The 22,419-nt window shown below is 39.5% G+C and overlaps 1 protein-coding gene across 1 annotated transcript in view; it reads left to right on the top strand.

Moving 5' to 3' along the window:
* The window catches only part of kalrna (kalirin RhoGEF kinase a), a 322,593-nt gene that overhangs the window by 84,681 nt on the left and 215,493 nt on the right, over positions 1 to 22,419 (top strand). The window contains 1 exon segment of the mRNA XM_067443216.1: positions 17,313 to 17,387. Coding sequence (XP_067299317.1) covers positions 17,313 to 17,387 — 75 coding nt within the window.

Raw genomic sequence — 22,419 nt, 5'->3', positions numbered from 1 at the left:
TGGGGAGAGCTGGATCCAAATGCAATGTTTTATTTATTTATAAAAAATAAAGTGACAATCTAACTCAAAACATGAGAGAATCACTGAACATCAGGAGCAGAACTGAAGCACAACGAGGAACAAAACGGAGCACATCAACGAAACAGCCTGACATTCCCTCACTAACATATCCTCAAAGCTTACGCACAGTGTAGGTGGAATAGAAAAGAATCAACTTCTAGTATATATATCCTGACATTTATCTCAATAAACATCAGTCACCATTTCTTAATAAATACTTGACACCTGGTAAACAGATAGCAATGCAATATAGGTCATATTCAGTCGTTTTAGAGTGTATCAAACCTCAGAAATATGGTAGCAGTAATGAGCGGTGACAGTGTCTCTGTGAATAACGAGCGCTCCCTGAGAGACCGATTCCCATTTGGGATATCAGGTTCCCTCAGGTAGCTTCGCATCCGCTCTTCACCAGCAGGGAAAACTAATGAGGGGTGATCTGGCATTAGCATAGCATTCCATCTACTGTTGACAGTTGTGTTCGTGTAGCTACAGCATCAGCTGGGGAATCCCAATTTATTCAGAGTGTTACTGAGACCGCCAGGACAGACTGGAGCTGTTCATTGGGTTGGAAAAAATGTGGACGTTCCCTCAGATTATTCCTGGAATATTGTGTTTCTGTTGTGTAGTAGCTCTATGGTTGGTGAAAGTCAGGTCTGGATACTACTCTTACTAACAAAGATGTCCATTTTTTGACAATTATTGTTTGAAATACCTTGGAGTTCCTTGTAAATCGCATAGTACGTCATAATGGTAATCGTTCATTACCGTGGTATATATCAAAGTATTGTCACACTGCCACTGCACTTTTGTAAGGAGCATGTAGCTGACAATATGCGAGTTGTATTTTTGCAGAAGGTCATCATACCCATTATTCCATCTCAAGATCTGATGGGAGATTTCAGATGTCTTGTTTTGGGAGTTTGGTGCAGCAGCTGCAGTGGACTAATTTATTTGTTCCTGTGTTTCCTCTTGAGCTAGAACGATTCCCTGAAACTCAGGAGAATACACATGCCTGACTAGTTCATTGACATACTGTTTACACCTGGTAGTAAAATCCCAGGTGGACCGATCTCAAGTGGCCAGCAGAGACAGACAGCGGTTTGCACCTGGTGTTAACACACATCTCAGATGAACTTCAGATACATTTTTCTCTATGTAGAAAAGGATACTAATGATCTGTTGCGTTTTGTGGACGCAAATACGTGAAGCGTGCTTAATTCTACTGAATGTGCACTTTGCAGAGTTTTTTAAATCTTAAAAATAGGCCTTTTTTAAACTGTACTTCTTATCTATAATATTAATGAAGTAAAGGGAAACTTAAGTGTACTTAGAGAGCAAACTTTCATGACTATGTTTGGTTACACTTTATTTTATAGTGTCCCTATAGTGTACACACATTACATGTATAGATATTTTAGTAATTACTACAAATTATGCATAATTACAGCAACTAAACCTAACCCTACCCATAACTTATCCCTAAAATTAGAGGGACATTATATGTGAATAACTCTGATGTAACTACCCCAGGTTCGAAGCCTAAACTTGACATATACTATACAGTTCCTCAAATCGGATTGGTTGATTGGAATGATGTTCCAGGATCAACACAGATGTTGATCCAGGAACATGTTGAACTTGGTATAATTACGTTCACCCTATTCATTTAGGCTTTTTTAAATAGGCTTTTTTTTTTGTTATAACAGTATTCGCAAATTTGTAAAGGAATAAAGCTATTCAAGCTCCATTCTTTAGCAATAAATCATCAATCCTTTTAAAAGGACCTCAGCAATAGTGAGCCCATAACTGTATTTCAGATGGTTTTCATGTAGAGAGGAAACACGGCTGTAGACAAAACATAAAGAGATCCAGCTGGAGAAGTTGACATGAAGACAATCAGAGAATCGACTGATTATTAATGAAAAGCATATGGATTTCTATTTCATTCAAGTAATAGCTTGCAGGCATTTGAGTATCCATTTGTTTTGAAGTTCACCTACAATATGTGGTTACTTAAGTCACTTATTATGTTGGTCTGAACGGTGTCTCTCATGGTCATGAAATCCTTTTCACTGCAAATCAAGATGAAATGAAATCATCATATCAAAGCAAGTGAACAGCTGTACGTCTTTTCCCTCATTAATTAGTAATTAACTGCGGTTTACGTGCTGGAGGGAGAGTAGTGGATGTACTGTATGTGTGTGTGTGTGCATGTGTTCTGGCATAAAGTGAAGCTGTAACTGTTGTGTTTTGTCCTTATTCAGTCCAAATCGTGTGAATCGGCCCATGACACTGACCTGCAGTGCTCTCTCTGGTGGGAATTATAGGATGGCCACAAGTGTGTCTTTGTCAAAAACTTTGTTTGTATGTCTGTTCAGGTCTAGAGTGTGGTCTACATTATGATGAGAGCATTTACACACAAACACACATACATTAGAGTTGTTAGGTGCCATTCAAAAGTCATTGATAGCTTTAACTCTAATTTACTGTGCTTGTAATGACGAACACAATATGGTATGCATAAATTATTCAATTGTATTAAATTATCCTTTGCGTTCTCACTAGCATTCCAATGGTCTCATTAATATTTATAGGCTTCATGCACGTACATGTTTTTATGCTTGGGCAGACATTCATATGTACAATATCAATTTATGTACAGCTTCACCCTGAATACACTCTTGTGAAAAAGAAGTGCTCTTAATTTTACTGAATGTGCACTTTGCAATGTACTTCAAATCTTAAAAGTATATATTTTGTAAAAATTGTACTTCCAGATAATATATTATTAGTTAAATAAAAGTCCACTTTAAATAAAGAGAGTACACTTTCATTTCATTTCATCATTTTACAGACAAGGCTTAAACAAGTCACAGGATAAAATACATGTTTGAGCTGAAAGCAACTTGCACTGACATATCATAAAATTTGTCAGTGCCATTGTTTTGTCTTAAGTTTATGGTACGTTTTACAAATGCTACTTAAGTGCCCTAATTGAATGAATCCTGGCTTAATCTAAGCCCTGTGCTTAGTTTAGTGCTTAGAGAGCTTCATGGAATGGATTTCCATGTCCAAGCAGCACATCCAAGCCTTTACCAAGACATCACCAAGTGCAATGCAAAATGTGGGATGCAGTGGTGTGAAGCACGCGCCACTGGACTCTCGAGCAGCGGAGACGTGTTCTCTGGAGTGACCAATCACACTTCTCTGTCTGGCAATCTGATGGACGATTCTGGGTTTGGCGGTTGCCAGGAGAACGGTACTTTCCTGACTGCATTGTGCCACGTATAAAGTTTGGTGGAGGGGGGATTATGGTGTGGAGTTGTTTTTCAGGGGTTGGGCTTGGCCCCTTAGTTCCAGTGAAATAAACTCTTAATACTTCAGCATACAAAGACATTTTGGACAATTTCGCTCCCAATTTGTGGGAACAGTTTGGGATGGCCCATCCTGTTCCAACATGACTGCACACCAGTGCAGAAAGCAAAGTCTATGAGTGAGTTTGGTGTGGAGAAACTTGACTGTCCTGCACAGAGTCCTGACCTCAACCCCATAGATCAGGTTTGGGATGAATTAGAGTGAAGACTGAGAGCCAGGCCTTCTCGTCCAACATCAGTGCCTGACCTCACAAATGCACAAAATTTCCCATAAACACACTCCTAAACCTTGTGGAAAGCGTTCCCAGAACAGTTGAAGCTGTTATAGCTGCAAAGGGTGGCCCAACTACATATTAAACCCTACGGATTAAAAATAGGATGTCATTAAGGTTCATGTGCATGTAAAGGCAGACGTCCCAAAACTTTGGCAATATAGTTATGTAATACTATTCGTAGATATGGGTAGAAGGAGGCGAGAACTGGCGAACATTTAAAATACTTTAATTATTTAATAAATAAATAAACAAAATGCAACTAACGCAGGCAGCCCCACACAGATGGCTGCCATGCACACACATAATAAAGCATAAACAAAACACAACGTAAAGTCCAGGCCTGGTCCTCTCTCGTCCTTCACTGTGTCGCTCGTCCTTATATTCCTCCGAACTCCCTCAGAGGACTTGACTTGCTTCCTCCCACGTCTCTCGCTCACCAACCTCACCACAAGTGTATATGACAAGTTTCAATAGAAAGTACATTAAAGCATATTTCTGTTTACCATAAAACATGTTCAGTACATTCAGAAGAAAACACTCTTAAATTCAACTAAATGAATTCAATATACATTTAAACTATTTTATAAATAATGTTTCTGAAAAATCACATTTAGCACATATATTGTTTTAAAATACATTTGATGTGTACTATCATGTCTCAGGACCGGAGCTGTGGCGTTTCACGTGACTCAAACATGGAGCCAAACTTCATTCGCCCCAATGGAAAGCATATTCACACTGTCTGAATCGTTCCCTATCCCCCATTCACCGCATAGAAAATAGTAAATGTGTGAACAAGTGAACGATTTCAGCGTCCGCATCTATTTATAATGTAGATGGCGGGATGCTTTAGATTAGAAAGAGCATTTGATTAGACAGAAATACTGATGAGAAGCTGAAGTGCAGAGTGATGTCATCAAAATCATTGATCTCTATTGCCGGAAGTGAGAGATTGTACATTTTGACTTCTAAACGCAAACCTTGTCATTGTTTTGGAGCACAATCGCTTAGATAACAGTAAGACTAGCATATTCATACTTAACACATTTCATTTTGAGAGCAGGAATTGCAGACTTTTCATACACAAAGTATGTTTTGTACGTTTTTAGTCTTTTAAAATGTAAAGTGCATGTCATGGAAAGTGTATCATGTGTAGGAAATATTCTGCGAGTGTGTCTCTGTGTTTAGAGTGGTGGTTTGTGTTTGTTTTGTAGACGCATGCTCTTTTGTAATCCGAGTCACCGATTGATTATCAATTTCTCTTCATCTGCTGTTGTGTCATACAACTCGGTCAGAGAGATGTCACCCGACTCTCATACGCACAGGCGCATCTCATGGCCTCCTTCCAGCCATAATCTTTAAACACTCATGTCAATATGTTTTGAGCCCCTTATTGGTCAGTTTTAATTACTCACCAATCAGAGAGACAGATGATGACTGATGATGTGAGAGAGACATATATGAGTGTGTATGTTCAGCTGATGGTGTCAGGTGAGGTCCGCACATATGGAGATACAGACGTGGCATGCTGTCTGCCTCTGACATCAGCAGAAAGACAGGTATTTAAACAGGTCACACACCCCTCTGCTTGTCTGCATGCTCTCTTCTCTCTGTCTGAACGTGTGTGACCTGTCCGTGTTGTATTTTCATTCATTTTGAGATTGTGTTGAGCTGGTGCTGGCTGGAAACATTGCCTGTTCAAAATGAAAATCTAAAGCAGTTGAAGAGGGTGGCCTGTAGTGGGGACAATTTAAGGTGTTTTACGTTTTGATTGATTGATTGATTGATTGATTGATTGATTGATTGATTGATTGTTTGATTAACACACTAATACTATTAATATGTACGCTGTACTTACGGACAATGGACCCTTTTCACAGATGCGTTTCCACACTTATTAATAAAGTTTTTGATATTGTATATTTTTAACACTATACAGTATTTGGTGTTTTCTTACATTGGCATTAAACTACAGAAAAATGGTTGATGCTGCTCTGCAATCTCGCAATACTATTCACCTCTTTTGGAAAGTCATAGAAATGCTTAATGGGAATGCAAAAAATTTATTTGTTGAAGTTTCCATCCAACACTATAGAAGTTTACCCAACTAGATGACTTTTGCTTGTGAGAACTTTTGAAAAGGGTACATAAACATGGCTAGTAATATTCCAAATAATCAACTGGGGGTAATGTAAGTTGAAAAATAAGGATGTTTTTCATGTCTCTGAATACACAGTGGCTCTCAAAATACATTTGGACACTTAAAACTTAGGGGCCCTATTTTAACAATCTGAGCACATGGTCTGAAGCGCAGGTGAACTTAGGGCGTGTCCGAATCGACTTTTGCTAGTTTAACGATGGAAAAAAACGGTCAGTGCGCCCGGCGCATGGTCTAAAAGGGTTGTAACTCGTCTCTTAATGAGTCATGGCTGTGTTTTAGGCGTAACCTGCAATAAAACAAATCCGAGTCTCATCTCCCATTCCCTTTAAAAGCCAATTGCACTCACGCCGTCGCGGATTTGCTATTTACCTGGCAGAATTTCTGAGCTGAAAGACTCAACTCTTCTCAAGAGAGGAATTTTTATTTTTCATATTTAAACATGTTTGTGCGCTGTGGCACATACCAGTCTGTGAAATAATCAGAGTGTGCACCTGCCTATAGGCGCATATCACTAACGCGCCTTTTGAATAACACAAAAAATACTGCAGTCAATTTCAGTTGCCTCAAAAGAGCAACGCGCCAACAATTTGCCTGAACACACCTCGTTTTCAGACCAGCCATTGATAAACAGATGGGCGTGACTGCGTGGCTGTGTCAGGCTGAAACTAGCAAAAAACACATATGTCACGCCTGTAATCATTGCACCGGGTTCATGATAGGGCCCATTGCGTGTAGTTTTGTAGAGGCTAGCTATAGCAAGGTAGTTTCGAAAGCATAAGATCCATTCAGAGTCTCTAAAGCAATGCCTCCTTTAAAGGAACACTCCACTTTTTTTGAAAATAGGCTCATTTTCCAAGTCCCTTAGAGTGAAACAGTTGAGTTTTACCGTTTTTGAATTCATTCAGCCGATCTCTGTATTAGGCGGTAGCACTTGTAGCATAGCTTAGCATACATCATTGAATCATATGAGTCCATTAGCATCAGTGCTCAAAAAAATGACCAAAGACTTTCAATATTTTTCAATTTTCCGTTGGTCTTAGTACACGATGTACAGAACTACAGAATAATCAAGTTTTAAATAGGAAAAATATTTTCTTTGAAAAAATAAAGTCTTTGGTCATTTTTGAGGGCAATGCTAATGGACTGATATGATTCAATGATGTATGCTAAGCTATGCTACAAGTGCTACCGCCAGATACAGAGATCGGCTGAATGGATTCAAAAATGGTAAAACTCAACTGTTTCACTCTAAGGGACTTGGAAAATGAGCCTATTTTCTAAAAAAGTGGAGTGTTCCTTTAAAACACATGCACGCACACAGCATACTCTGCAAAGCTCCACAAGGGACGGCATTATATTACCTCATGTCTCAAAGAACATAAAATTACATTAAAGAATGTAAACAACTTATTTGTGGTTATTGTTAGATACAGGCGTATTATCCTCCAACGTTCTAGGAACATTGTTTTATGGTTGCAAAATAATAACCTAAAAATAACCATTAGGTAACGTTCTCTAATAGTTATTTCTTGGTTATTTAAAAGTAACCACCCTGCAACGTTCTGGGAACGTTATTTTATGGTTGTTAAAAAATAAAACCTAAAAAGAACGTTCCCCTAACGTTAGTATTTGGTTCCCAAAAAAATAACCAAATGGGAACCAAAAACTAACGTTAGGGGAACGTTCTGTGTTTGCTGGGTTCACACCATGTCAGACTTACTGTAATTACAAGATTCTGACTTAAAAATGCGTGGACGTCCCCATCGAACTTGTAATTTCAACTTGTATTGAATATTTTTAACCCAGAATTTCATTTTCTGAGAGCTCTGTACCACCTGATTGCTGCAGATTCTGAACCCTGTATGCAATGATTGGACAAACATTGCTTGGTCCTGAGACTTCCACAGAATATATCATTTTTTCAACCACTTCTATTATTGATTGTTATCAGGATGTAAAGAGTCTTTCAATCAGTGTAACAAAAGTTATACTTCATAAAGGATATTTACAGATGTCTTGGTCTCTATTAAAGCTATCAAAACATTAAAAAATATATATATGAAGAATTTTCTTTTCTGTTGTGTGTGGTTTATGATGACAACATCACAAATTTACTTTTACTAAAGCAGTGTCTTAACTCAAAATAACTCAAAACGGCATAATGTTATTCAGCTGGTTTAGTTACTTAGTTATTCATTCATGTGGGTGATATGATTTTTGTATGTGTAATGCTTGTGCATTGCTGTGCACATTATTATTTTTTAGTTCTTTTTCTGTGACATGAGATAGATTTGTTTGCTGCTGGTCATATTGATGGTCCTGGTGGCACATTGATTCCCCTCTCAGCTTCTAATTAGCAGGGTGACATGCATTCTACATCAATGCCTCATAGATTTTTCAGTGTTTTTGAATGTGACGGGCAAGGGAATGTCATGCGGTTTTGGTTAGAAAACTGTAGAGAGAGAAAGGCGAAGCAATGCTTGTAATGAAAGGATGAAGTTTGAATGTGAGATGGTGTGATGACTGTTGGTGATATACATGTGCAGCTTAGTGTGTGTGTGTGTTTATTTTCCTTGCCTGGTGGATTGTTAGATAGCAGGAGTCAATGTTGAAGTGCCAGGCTCAGTCCATTGTGTGCGTGTGTGTGTGTGCGCGCGTGCGTGCGTGCATGTGTTTATTTTCATTGCCTGGTGGATTGTTAGATAGCAGGAGTCAATGTTGAAGTTCCAAGCTCTCGGTGTGTGTGTGTGTGTGTGTGTGTGTGTGTGTGTGTGTGTGTGTGTGTGTGTGTGTGTGTGTGTGTGTGTGTGTGTGTGTGTGTGTGTGTGTGTGTGTGTGTGTGTGTGTGTGTGTGTGCAGGCCTGAAGGTAATCTTTGTCTGATTCCTTCTGAGTGTAATCATGCTTTTAATTACTGGTGTTTGCTAAGGCAAGCGTTATGATTACTATTGCTCAGGGTTGGGGATTTAAGCTAATCGCTAAGCATTAAATCTACGGTAAGTCATGAATGATACCTCAGTTCTTGCGGCTTATTGAGAACAGGTGTACTGTTACTTCTCTAAATTATCAGACTAAATTAACAGTTTTTGACATGATGGAAGACAATATGGGAAATCTGAAAGACTTGTCCACACCACACCTGACCCTAACTTTACCCTTAAACTTACCCACACCACCACACCTGTCCCTAACTTTACCCTTAAACTGACCCACACCACCACACCTGTCCCTAACTTTACCCTTAAACTGACCCACACCACCACACCTGTCCCTAACTTTACCCTTAAACTGACCCACACCACCACACCTGACCCTAACTTTACCCTTAAACTGACCCACACCACCACACCTGTCCCTAACTTTACCCTTAATCTGACCCACACCACTACACCTGTCCCTAACTTTACCCTTAAACTGATCCACACCACCACACCTGACCCTAACTTTACCCTTAAACTGACCCACACCACCACACCTGACGCTAACTTTACCCTTAAACTGACCCACACCACCACACCTGTCCCTAACTTTACCCTTAAACTGACCCACACCACCACACCTGTCCCTAACTTTACCCTTAAACTGATCCACACCACCACACCTGACGCTAACTTTACCCTTAAACTGACCCACACCACCACACCTGTCTCTAACATTATCCTTAAACTGACCCATACCACCACACCTGTCCCTAACTTTACCCTTAAACTTACCCACACCACCACACCTGTCTCTAACTTTACCCTTAAACTGACCCACACCACCACACCTGACCCTAACTTTACCCTTAAACTGACCCACACCACCAGACCTGTCCCTAACTTTACCCTTAAACTGACCCACACCACCACACCTGTCCCTAACTTTACCCTTAAACTGACCCACACCACCAGACCTGTCCCTAACTTTACCCTTAAACTGACCCACACCACCACACCTGTCCCTAACTTTACCCTTAAACTTACCCACACCACCACACCTGTCCCTAATTTTACCCTTAAACTGACCCACACCACCACACCTGACCCTAACTTTACCCTTAAACTTACCCACACCTGTCCCTAACTTTACCCTTAAACTTACCCACACCACCACACCTGTCTCTAACTTTACCCTTAAACTGACCCACACCACCACACCTGTCCCTAACTTTACCCTTAAACTGACCCACACCACCACACCTGACCCTAACTTTACCCTTAAACTGACCCACACCACCACACCTGTCCCTAACTTTACCCTTAAACTGACCCACACCACCACACCTGACCCTAACTTTACCCTTAAACTTACCCAAACCACCACACCTGTCCCTAACTTTAACCTTAAACTGACCCACACCACCACACCTGTCCCTAACTTTACCCTTAAACTTACCCAAACCACCACACCTGTCCCTAACTTTACCCTTAAACTGACCCACACCACCACACCTGTCCCTAACTTTACCCTTAAACTGACCCACACCACCACACCTGTCTCTAACTTTACTCTTAAACTGACCCACACCACCACACCTGACCCTAACTTTACCCTTAAACTGACCCACAGCACCACACCTGTCCCTAACTTTACCCTTAAACTGACCCACACCACCACACCTGTCCCTAACTTTACCCTTAAACTTGCCCACACCACCACACCTGACCCTAACTTTACCCTTAAACTGACCCACAGCACCACACCTGTCCCTAACTTTACCCTTAAACTTGCCCACACCACCACACCTGACCCTAACTTTACCCTTAAACTGACCCACAGCACCACACCTGTCCCTAACTTTACCCTTAAACTGACCCACACCACCACACCTGACCCTAACTTTACCCTTAAACTGACCCACACCACCACACCTGTCCCTAACTTTACCCTTAAACTTGCCCACACCACCACACCTGTCCCTAACTTTACCCTTAAACTTGCCCACACCACCACACCTGACCCTAACTTTACCCTTAAACTGACCCACACCACCACACCTGACCCTAACTTTACCCTTAAACTTGCCCACACCACCACACCTCTCCCTAACTTTACCCTTAAACTGACCCACACCACCACACCTGACCCTAACTTTACCCTTAAACTAACCCACACCACCACACCTGTCCCTAACTTTACCCTTAAACTAACCCACACCACCACACCTCTCCCTAACTTTACCCTTAAACTAACCCACACCACCACACCTCTCCCTAACTTTACCCTTAAACTGACCCACACCACCACACCTGACCCTAACTTTACCCTTAAACTGACCCACACCACCACACCTGTCCCTAACTTTACCCTTAAACTGACCCACACCACCACACCTGACCCTAACTTTACCCTTAAACTGACCCACACCACCACACCTGACCCTAACTTTACCCTTAAACTGACCCACACCACCACACCTGTCCCTAACTTTACCCTTAAACTGACCCACACCACCACACCTGTCCCTAACTTTACCCTTAAACTGACCCACACCACCACACCTTTCTCTAACTTTACCCTTAAACAGACCCACACCACCACACCCATGTGTTTCGTTCAATCCAGCCTCTGTACTCTGTGTTGTGAATTACCTGAATCTCCAGCATCCTTTTCTTTCCGAGGACAGAAACAAAGCATCCAATCAGCATATGGTTGCTTTACTACATTACTATAGACAGTATGCTGAGATTGCTTTGAAGATATGTTTGTGTTTGAGTGTGTGTTGTAATTCTGGTCTGTGGTGTAATAAATGTTTCAGCTGTACCAGAGTCATGCTAGAGAAAGCAGGCCAGAGCTTCTTTCAGTGGGATGGGCTTGACCTGGTTTCCTTTGTGGATGTGTTGCTGGGGGTTACGGTGTCCTTGACAACAGAAGGGTTCAGGCAAGTTGCTGTGTTGCTACTGTTTTATGTGAATGTTAATGAGAAGTTTACTGTCATTTTGTGGCTCATTATAGTAACAGATAACTAGATTCCAGTGAAGACAATTCTGAGTTGATTTGGTCATGGTGGACTATATGCTAACGCTGCTATTTGAGATTTTCTACGGCAAGAACATAATTAATATGCGGCTGATAGACAAAGATACATAGACAAGATCCAAAGCAGACAAGCTTTGTGCACAAAATGCACAAGCACCCAACATCCCATATATTCCCTCCAATTCTTGTTATCCTTTATGGTCTCGCAAGTTAATGTTGAGCATGTCTTCTGCAAATTGTTGTTTATTTTGTCACAAAGAACGCTCATTTGAATGATTGCGAGGCCTTCAGTTCTGTATGAAACTAGAGGAACTAGGGTTTTGTCTGATATTTTTCTTCTCCCAATACACATTCCAGATGCTCAAAACACTAATGACAGTAAATGCTTGCTGCAACCTACTAACATTCATTCAGCACTTACCAGCTGTCTCTTAACAAAGGATAAAACTATGCTGCCTGTAAATAGATGAAAATGAGGCCCTATTCAAGACACAATGTCTGGTGATGTCACATTCACCCATCGCTATGTAGCCTTTACTTCCTTCACTTTTTATCTAATGAAATCTTTGACCTTCTTTACAGGGTCTAAGCTATTACACGCAGTGGGATCCTCCTTTAAACTTCTGTGAGCATACTTTCAACTCATTTCACTCATCACTCATCAGTGTACCGAAGACTAAAGTGAAAAGGAAATTAAGAGGCATTAAATGCCGGTAAAGAATTACTGAAAAGATGTTTGTTGTGTATTTGTTAAATTATCAAGTAAAGTGACTGGCATGAGAAATGCATTGAAACATTTATTCAAGCATTCAATCATAAACATTCTCAGAATACATTTAGCATGTTTTTGAATATGGCAATGTTCATGTATTTGGTCTTGGTGAGTTAGATCGGCTACGCTGCTGCTGTTGATTATTGTTGCTGCTGCAGAGAAAGCATTGACTTTTGCTAATATATACACAGACACACAGTTGTGTACTAAAGAACACTTCAAGTGTCATCCAAATGGAAAACAATTCACTAAAATTAATCAGACCTCCCTTTAAAGGGGCTTTATGTTACAATAATTTTAATCGACTGCATTTGTGGTATAATCAGAACATAAAGATAAAGACATAAAAGGTAAAAGTATTTAACAAGTATAGCCAAAATTAAACTTAAATAACATATTTTTACTAAATAATTTATCCAAACGCATGATGTGCAATGTTTCTGCTTATAAAATCTCATTGACCATTGCCGATTGACATCTTTTGTATGTGCTTTACTGTAAAGATGATATATAAAAATAATAATAATAAAAAAAACTGAAGGACGAATCAAAGAATTTTTAAGATAATGGACATTTTGCCACCAAAATGTTGTCGATGTTGCTTAACTTGTGTTGGATCTGTTGCATTGTATAGAATAGTAAATTAATAGAGATTTATTATAATGAGGTGAGAAATGTGAAAGAGCAAGTGGGAAGAAACATGCAGAAACAAGAGGTATTGATGTTTTTCACAATATACTAATGAGGTGCTGCTAAAACAAGGCACAATGGATGAAATATCAATGTCTTGAGAGAGAGAGAGAGAGAGAGAGAGAGAGAGAGAGAGAGAGAGAGAGAGAGAGAGAGAGAGAGAGAGAGAGAGAGAGAGAGGTACTTCCCCTCTTCCCTGTATAAATCCTCCATTCGCCCTGAAGGAGGACAGACAGTTTGAGCACTAATGCAGGTGTTTAAGTGAGCTGAGCGCAGACGGACGGGCCGCTCTTTGATCTGATGCTGTCTCTCATATTAATGGGGCTTGAGCTCTCTGTCTGAGCTTTAGTCTTTCTGTAATCCAATCCTTCATTTCTTCCCCATTACTGCTCCTCATCTCTCATTCCATTCCTCACTCTGTGCCTCCTTTGTTTCTCCTCGTTTTCTCATTTATTCTTTCATTCCACCTCTCTTCCACCACCTAAACTGTTTTAAGAGATACATAGAGTACAGAATTCTTTCCTAATGACTCCCATCTGATTTAGAAAGCAGTGAAACTAAAGTATATTTAGTTAGGTTCCATGTACGTAGTGTTAAGATAGTGTATAAAGAAGTATGCAGCAAGGTAAATGTAAGCATCACTGCCCCATAGCATTACATAGTCTATAAAAATGGTTAAATCTTTTTTGTGTGGTTTTTTTTGTAAATGTAGTCATTTGGTCAAATAACGAGCCAAGAAAGAGACAGTGAAGAGCCTATGGAAAAGAATTGGGGTTTTGTGGCTTTTAGTCAATGTCTGGTAATACTTTTTTAAAGTCTGAGACAAATAATGAATGAACATGAATGCAGAAACATATTAATATGTTAGTTATTACCTATTGCAGCAGTTAAAAAATGAAATGAAATAAAATAAAAGCCATACATATGATGGGTTTAAAAGCTAAAAAGCACCGCAGCCTCCATCGCGCATCTTGAGGTTTACTCGCACAGCTCTTACTAGCTGGCCTCCGTTACATTTCACCCACCTTATTCCCATCCGGGACACGGCACCAGTGTAACCAGCCCTACACAACCCGCTCTAAGCGGTATTCGAACCATCTTCTCCGACATGGGAGGTGGCCATGTTAACAAAGATGCTAAAGACCACAGCATCAATCGCGCATCTTGAGGTTTGCACGCACTGCTCTTTACTAGCTGGCCTCTAGGGCTGCACGATATTGGGGAAAAAAAATTACATTTCGATATTTTTTCCCCAACGATATATATTGCGATATTGAGAGCCATCAATCCAGGCTAAAATCAATAATTACCATTCCATGATATTAATAATTTCAGTAATAAGCAAGCTTCATTACAAGTGACAAAAAGAAATTTTGGAAAGTATGTGCAAACATGAAACTAAACCTCCAGTAGGTGGCAGCAGGTGTCTTAACAAGTGAGTCACTGAGTCGTTCATTCAAACGATTCATTCAAACACTGAATCGTTCACGCTTGTTGCTATGAGTGAGACATGTTACAGTTCTGCTGTGAACGATTTTCACTGCTGAAATAGAACAAAAACACTAAATATTGCATCTTAGTAAGTGACTAAGTGAATGTTAATTAGTTGTTTATGGAACTGTCATGTGAAATCAGTGTCATTTTCATCGTGATGATATTCAGGAAAACGCTCAAGTGTTGTAATTTCTCCTCGAGAGGCTGCACGAGTGTCAACAGCGTGACCTTATTATCGTCAGTTCATTATATATTATCCACTATCGATCGCCACTTACACTAAATTAATGCACAAACATTCTTGCATTTTGGTGATTCGCTAGTTATTTTTTGTTTTAATCCGGCTCTTGTCCGTCAGGCAAGTAAAATTCTCTTTCACTTGTCCCTTCAAAAAATCCACTTGTCCCGGACAAGCGTTAATGTTGAGCCCTGCTTTGAATTCGTCGTAAAGAGCTTTGTGGTGCCGTTTAAGTGATCAGACAAATTGGTGGTGTTTTCTTGTTTTGTGGCCACAAGACACTCCATGCAAAGTACCTCTTTTTGTTCAACATCCTCCTTCTTGGATGGTGATCTTGGCCGTGAGCGGTGAGCAGCGGCACAGCGAACCAATCACTGTGCAGGCTCGCGGAACGTGCATGTCACTCCAGCAACAAACTCGTGTTTACTGTGTGCTACCGTTCTCTTAATACACCATGGGCTACTACCCTTCATATCGCATGTTCCGGCGATGTGACTATCGCTCACGCGCACATCGCGATGTCGATGTTAAAACAGAATATCGTTATACTCCGTTACACTCACCCCCTAAACCTCACTCACATCTGGGTCACGGCACCATTGCTCTAAGCAGGAATTGAACCAGTGATTCCAGCATGAAAGGCAAGCGCTTTAAAGACCACAGCTTCTAGAGGCTAAGGGAATGAGGTTTACTTGCACAGCTTTTACTTGCTGGCCTTTTTTACACTCACCCTCCTAAACCTCACTCACATCCGGGTCACGGCACCACTGTGACTGATCCTACTCAACCAGCTCCAAGTGGGATTTGAACCAGCGTTTCCAACATGGGAGGCAGGCGCTTTAAAGACCACAGCTTCTAGAGTGAGGTTTACTTGCACAGCTCTTACTAGCTGTCCTCATTATAGAAGCAAACATCAACATGTAACTAGCAAATACTAGTACCAAATCTTTTTTTATGCAAATGTTCTGTGTTATCCATGTTTTCAATCATCGGCTAAACTACATCTGCCTTGAATCTGATGCATAATCAGCTGGACTGCTGAAGCTCTTTCATTATCATCTTCCTCTCTGAACCTCTGTAATGTAGTCGTTCATTAGCAAGGGCTACCAGCGTGCCTTTAATGTGAAGAATCAGCAGCATTGATCCAATCCTGTGAAGAGAGTGTCCTCAGGGAGGAGTGTAGTACTGAGGAGACACCTCGCTTCAGATGGCTTCATCCTGTATCCTGACTGTTTATGATGGCTTTTATCATCTCTCTCTGAGGACTCTGCTGCTTTATGATAGTCATATTAAAAAGTCCAGACTGAGAGAGAGGGGGTTGGTCATGAGATATAAAGATAAGGAGATAGATGTGGACAGGAAGGAAGACGTTTGTGTGTGGAGGAGTTAACTGTAGACCCAGTGGAAATGTTATTGCTGAGGGGTACCGTTGTCATAGCTCAGAAGATCTAATGGAGTTCTCAGTTATCTTTATGATATCTTGATCTTAAGTGTTTGCTTCACCCCCCCAGGCTCGTAATGCATAGTGCTTCCTTCTGGAGCATCAGTGAATCTTTGAACCTTTTTAAATAGTTGTGTTTGAGTCCCTAAATCGTCCTCAGAATGAAAAGGTGGATCTCAAAATTATACAGTCACTGCTGGAAAAGGTTAAAATATGCAAAAGTATGCAAAAGTTGCTGGAAACCTGAAGGACATGAATAATTTTTCTGAAGAACATTGGGCAGTTTAAGGGAATCATTTAAGTTTATGAGGTTCACAAACTTTCAAGCACAACTGTAGATAATAATCTGAAGGATACTTGGAAGGCGGGATTTTTCGGAGGAGAAATGCTTAGGAATGTTTTCGAGTGTGTCTAAAAATGAAGTGGAATGCACCCTTGGTGTCTTTCAATCACCCACAGTTCTTAGCACACATTTTAACTCATGGAGAGAAAATGTTTTTTTTTGTGTTTTTTTTCGCAAAATGAATCAACACTGAACATGCCCATTTTCTATGGAAGCTCTATGGACTTTTTTTTCTCTTTTGTTGTAAAATAATCAGTGGGAGACCACAGATGTCTACCTTTTCGGGATTGCATTAATAGATTGTTAATATAATAATTATTATTTTTTAAATCATGACAGCTGAGGACATGTAAGCCTCAGGAGGACAAGTGTGGGAAGGATGCAGCCTTCCAATTTTGAATATGTGTATTTCCTTTTTAAGATTATGCATTATGTTGGAATGTAATACAGAATAATGAGATTTTAAATGAAAATAATCTTGCTTTTCTCAATTTTCATTCACAGGGTCTTTCAGAGGTGAAGGCATAAAAGCTTCTGATGTCCTTCCTGTGCTAAGAGAAAAAGTAGCATTTGTATCAGGTGAGTGTGAGATCTGTGCGATGTTCTGAGTGTGATCTAATCATTCTGTTGTTTCATTCTTTTTACCCACTCTCATGTTTCATAGCTCAAAGGGTTAGTTCACTCAAAAATGATTTACTCACCCTCAATCCATCCTAGGTGTATGACTTTATTCTTTCAGACGAATATAATCGTTGATGTTTTAAATAATGTCCTGGCTAAACAAGCTTTATAATGGCAGTGAATAAAGAGGATTTGATTGAAGCCCAAACACAGCTCCAGGGGGTTAATAAAGGCCTTCTGAGGCGAAGCGTTTGTGTGAGAAAAATATCCATATTTTAAACTTTTTAAACTAAAATAACTAGTTTCTGACAGACGGCCCTACACATCGATTTACGGCAAAAGGTTAACCCTGACGCATGACATATTGACGAACATGGAAGCAAAGAGGATAGAGCAAAACAAAATACCGGTCACAAATTACAAGTCTAAAACGAGAACTTTTAAAGAGAAATTTTGATATAAGAGAAGAAGGGCTTGAGTGAGCCCCGCCCACTGGCATTCAGTCGCTTAACAGCTGACATTTGCCTAGCCTGGTTATAAGCGTCACATTGCCTCAAAAGCAATTAGAATCCATTATTAACACTGATGCTGTCTACACTGAATACAGTTTACAGATGTTTGTTCACTTACTGACATACTCGAGTCCACACGCTTGATTCTTGCAGACAATTGGACAGAGAAGAGCATTAAGGAACGTTTGCTTTGACGCGTCCTGTTTAAACAGATCATTTGCTAATTTCTGTAGAAAATGGTGTCATGGATTGCGGCAAAGGATTATGTTTACTCTGAGAATTTGACTGCAGTTTGTTTTGTAAGCGCGACAGATAATTGAGAGTTCCCTAAGAAACTTTTGTTGACAGATGAAGCAGTCAGATGTATTGGCTCTGACAGCAGCTACATCGCAAACCATAAACGATTTCATAATTCTTTGTCTGTAAATTATGGTTTTATATGGACAATATTTGTTTACACCTTAAATGCATGACTGTTTCGCCAAACATTCTTACATATTCGGGTCGTTAGCGACCCGGATCTATATTTAACATGGATAGACCTCTACCTGTCGTGATAATATATAAAACTCCTGATATTAGAGTAACAGCTACAGAAGAATAAAATAAAACCTATTTCGTTACCTTTTGGAGCTTGGAAGGATTCAGTTTGAGCAGATGTTTAATACCATCATCATCTCTCCTCGTCAGAGCTCGTTTACCATTCAGCATCTGCCTCATATTCGCAATCTCCAGCATATTCTCCAAACTCGTTTTCAACGTCTTCAAATCAATATTATGATCACTGACAGCTTCTTGACCACATCCATCATCAAGAGACAGTGACACTAATATTTGATTGTGTTTAGTACTTGCTCTCTGCAGTAAATCACTGAGACATTTCAAGTTTTGCAGATTATAATTATTATTGTTTCATTTTCTGTCGGTAACTATGAGTGAAACGTCACTTCATCATTCGGTATCAGACATTGCCACCTTGTGGAATAAAGGTGAATTGCGCCATATTTCGTCATTATAGATTAATTTATTATTGTGCAAAGAAAATATACGTACAATCCTACACACCTCGGGTCGTTAGCGACCCTATACAATTTTGACGAAAAACTAGTGAAAAAACAGGCATTCAATTATAATTCTATTATTTTTTTCTTGTTATATTGTTTAAAATGGATTGATTGAGGAATACTAAGAAGATTGATGTCTAACTTTAAAAAATGAATGAGGAGCAGGGTAGTGAATGACATCTCGGGTCGCTAACGACCCGAGGTATGCATTTAAGGGTTAAAAAACTTACTTGCTTGCAATAGCAAGTGGCCAACTGGCTATTAATACCGTTTCTAATGCAATGACATTAGCCAATTATAACAGTGACTGTTTACTGACACGCCTTAAAGGAGCCGCCGCTCAAAAACAGATTATTCCAGGAAGAGGGTCAGAATGAGGGTTGAAAATAGTTGCTTCCGTGTTTGTTTTAAAACCTCAAGGAACATCTACATTTTTTTTTTTAAATCTCTGTCATAACCTCTGTAATGCACTGGGAATTACTCCATCTGTTATTGACTGACCCTGATGTGTCCTGATGTGATGGGATTCTTCTATGAAATATAGCTTGGCTGTAGAAGTGTTTACTCTAAATTTTACAGATTATGACCTGCGGCTATTTCACATGCTTTGACGTATTAACAGCTGGCTAAATTTAGTGATTTCCTTCAAGCATGACATACAGAAGTCAAAATATTGTTGAGGCACAGTGATTTGTGTGGCAGTTAATCTTGTGAGATGTGAGATACAGCAGCTATCAAATGTCTAATGTAGCCAATGTCTGTCCATCTCTATACAATAGAATTTTAAATATGGTTCTGGTCTAGCTGTTTGGCCAGTGTAACCTAAATGTCCACTGACAAAACTGGTTAACCTTATTGACAAGAACTGGTTCTTCAGTTAAAGCTGTTCTTGACCTTGCTGGTTAAGGTAGTTAGCATCCATGTTTAAGGTATGTGCATTTGCAAAGAAAGGGTCAAACTACATTTTAAGCATGCAAAATCCACGTTGAGCCCATAATGTAGAATAGATAATATAAAATATGGGCACTTGGATATGATGTGACTCCTTTTAAATAAATGAAAAATAATTAATAAAACAATACACCATAAAATACACCATCTGTTTCAGCTTCCCAACACTGCCAAGCATTCTATATTTAATAGACGTTTGTTTGTTTAATCTTGATGTGAAACCACAAAATGAGTTTTGTATTTGTTTGACTCTCAGCCAAATGGTCAATTTGGATCCTCTGTTGACGTTTTACTATATGAATTTACAGATCAAACTTATATCAAACCTCCATCATCAGAAACAATTATGTACTTGCTTATTGAATTATATGCTACACAATTAATAAATACAACAGATCGTTTGGTAACACTTTATTTTACAGTGTTATTGTTGAATGTGTTAGATGCAGTAACTATACTAAAAACTATAAATTATGCATAAGTACATTTAACTAAGCCTAAACCAAACCCTAATCTTATACCCTATAGTAAACACATGTAGTTACTTAATATTACGCAATGTATAATTACACTATAACAAAGACACCTTAAAATAAAGTTAAACCGATCATTTATATCATCAACATACTTTATATCATCCTATCGCCCAGCCCTGCTCAATGTTAAAGCATTAAGACTATAGCAGTACAACTTGTAAAGCTGCTTTCAAACAATGACACTAAAATAATAGAATAAGCACTAAATAGCAAAAAAAATAAAATAAATTGTAACATTAAACATTATCATAGAAGCCTACTGTAAAAACATTGCCCGTAACTGTCGAATCTGTTGGCACAGATTTAAAAAATGAGGGACGGGCAGTGTTGGGTAAATTACTCTAATAATAATGAATTACTAGTTACTAATTACATCTTCATCAGTGTAATTACATTACTGTACAAATGACTCTCTCCAAAAAGTATTTTATTACTTATTACTGATTACTTTCTAAATCCCATATCAACCTTGACTAGTTAAGGGTTTAAGGATGGACATGAAACAATCTTTTAATTAATTAAAATCAATTATATAAACTATTTGTATTAACTGACCAAAGTATTTCAGATGTGAAAAGGATACCTACAATCATGCATTTTTTAAATGTTATTCCACTATTGTATTTTATATATATATACATAATTGCTCTACAGTCTATAAACAGTATTTAGTTAAATTACATCAGAAGTAACTGTAACAGAAAAAATGAGAGTAATACATTAGTTCACTTTTTCAAGGGAAAATGTATTAAATTACAGTAACTACATACTTAGTAACTAGTTACACCCAACATTGGGGACGGGTCACAAATCTGTGAGTACAGTGGATTGCGAAAGTGTGGGTATGGTTTATGAATTTGTGGGTATGGATTGTGCCCAGGCGCATGGTCTAAAAGGGTTGTACCTGGTCTCTTAGGGTGCGTTCACACTTGTAGTTCAGTTAGTTTGGTTCGTTTGGTCCGGACCAAAAAACAAAAACAAAACATAGTCCTGGTCCGCTTAGCGTTCACACTGGCATTTTTAACAGCGAACCTAAAGTAACCAAACCAAAGGCATAGGGAGACACTCACAACCTGATTGGTCAGCTTATATGACGTAGAAGCTGGCTTACCGAACATTCAAAACAATGCTGTGTGCCGGATTAAACGCCAACATTTTATGCGTGTACCCTACATATGCCATTATTTTACCCGCTGAGAACTTATGAAGAGCTCATAAAATGTTCAAAACATTCAAAACAGCAGCAGGATTTCCTCCGTTGTGCAAAAAAGAGACGGCCGTTCTGTCGTCTGTCCCTGCTAATAATGGGCAGCACAGGTCCTTTGATGAGAAGAACCAGGTCTGCTTTTTGTGTGTTTTTTCTAGCATTTTCGAAACATGCTCGTCGGACCAAATATTGATGAGGCTCCTCCTCGTTGCTCCACGTTTGCCCTCTAACGTTAACGTTACTCATTTTGGATACACCGATCTTTCCGCGTCGTCAAATCAGCTGACTCTGCGTCGCATCTTGTGACATTACGTCCGGTTTTTGGTCCGTTTACATGTCTTTGGTCCGTGTTGCATTCATATATCAATCGAACCGCACCAGAGTTCGTTTGGAAGCGGAACGAGTGTTCACATATGTTCAAATGAACCACACTAACCGAGCAATCGCACCAGGGTTCATTTTAATCCAACCAAACATGACAAGTGTGAACGCACCCTTAATGAGTAATGGGTGTAATGAGTAATGGGTTGTGGCGGAGGGTGCCTGGTTTCGCGAGGTCTGTAGCGGGAGAGAGAGAGAGAACAGAGCCGAGCGTTGAGTAAGTAGGTCAAGTGCAGAGGATGAACACCTGTGTCTGATTGCAGTAATTGGCATGGAGAGACCATATAAGCCCCTTCAGGGAGAGAGAAAGGAGAGAGAGTTCGGACTGGGACTGCGCAC

Source organism: Pseudorasbora parva, chromosome 5, assembly GCF_024679245.1.
Source record: "Pseudorasbora parva isolate DD20220531a chromosome 5, ASM2467924v1, whole genome shotgun sequence".
In the NCBI taxonomy this organism is placed as follows: Eukaryota; Metazoa; Chordata; class Actinopteri; order Cypriniformes; family Gobionidae; genus Pseudorasbora; species Pseudorasbora parva.
This window is presented reverse-complemented; position numbering and strand designations above follow the sequence as displayed.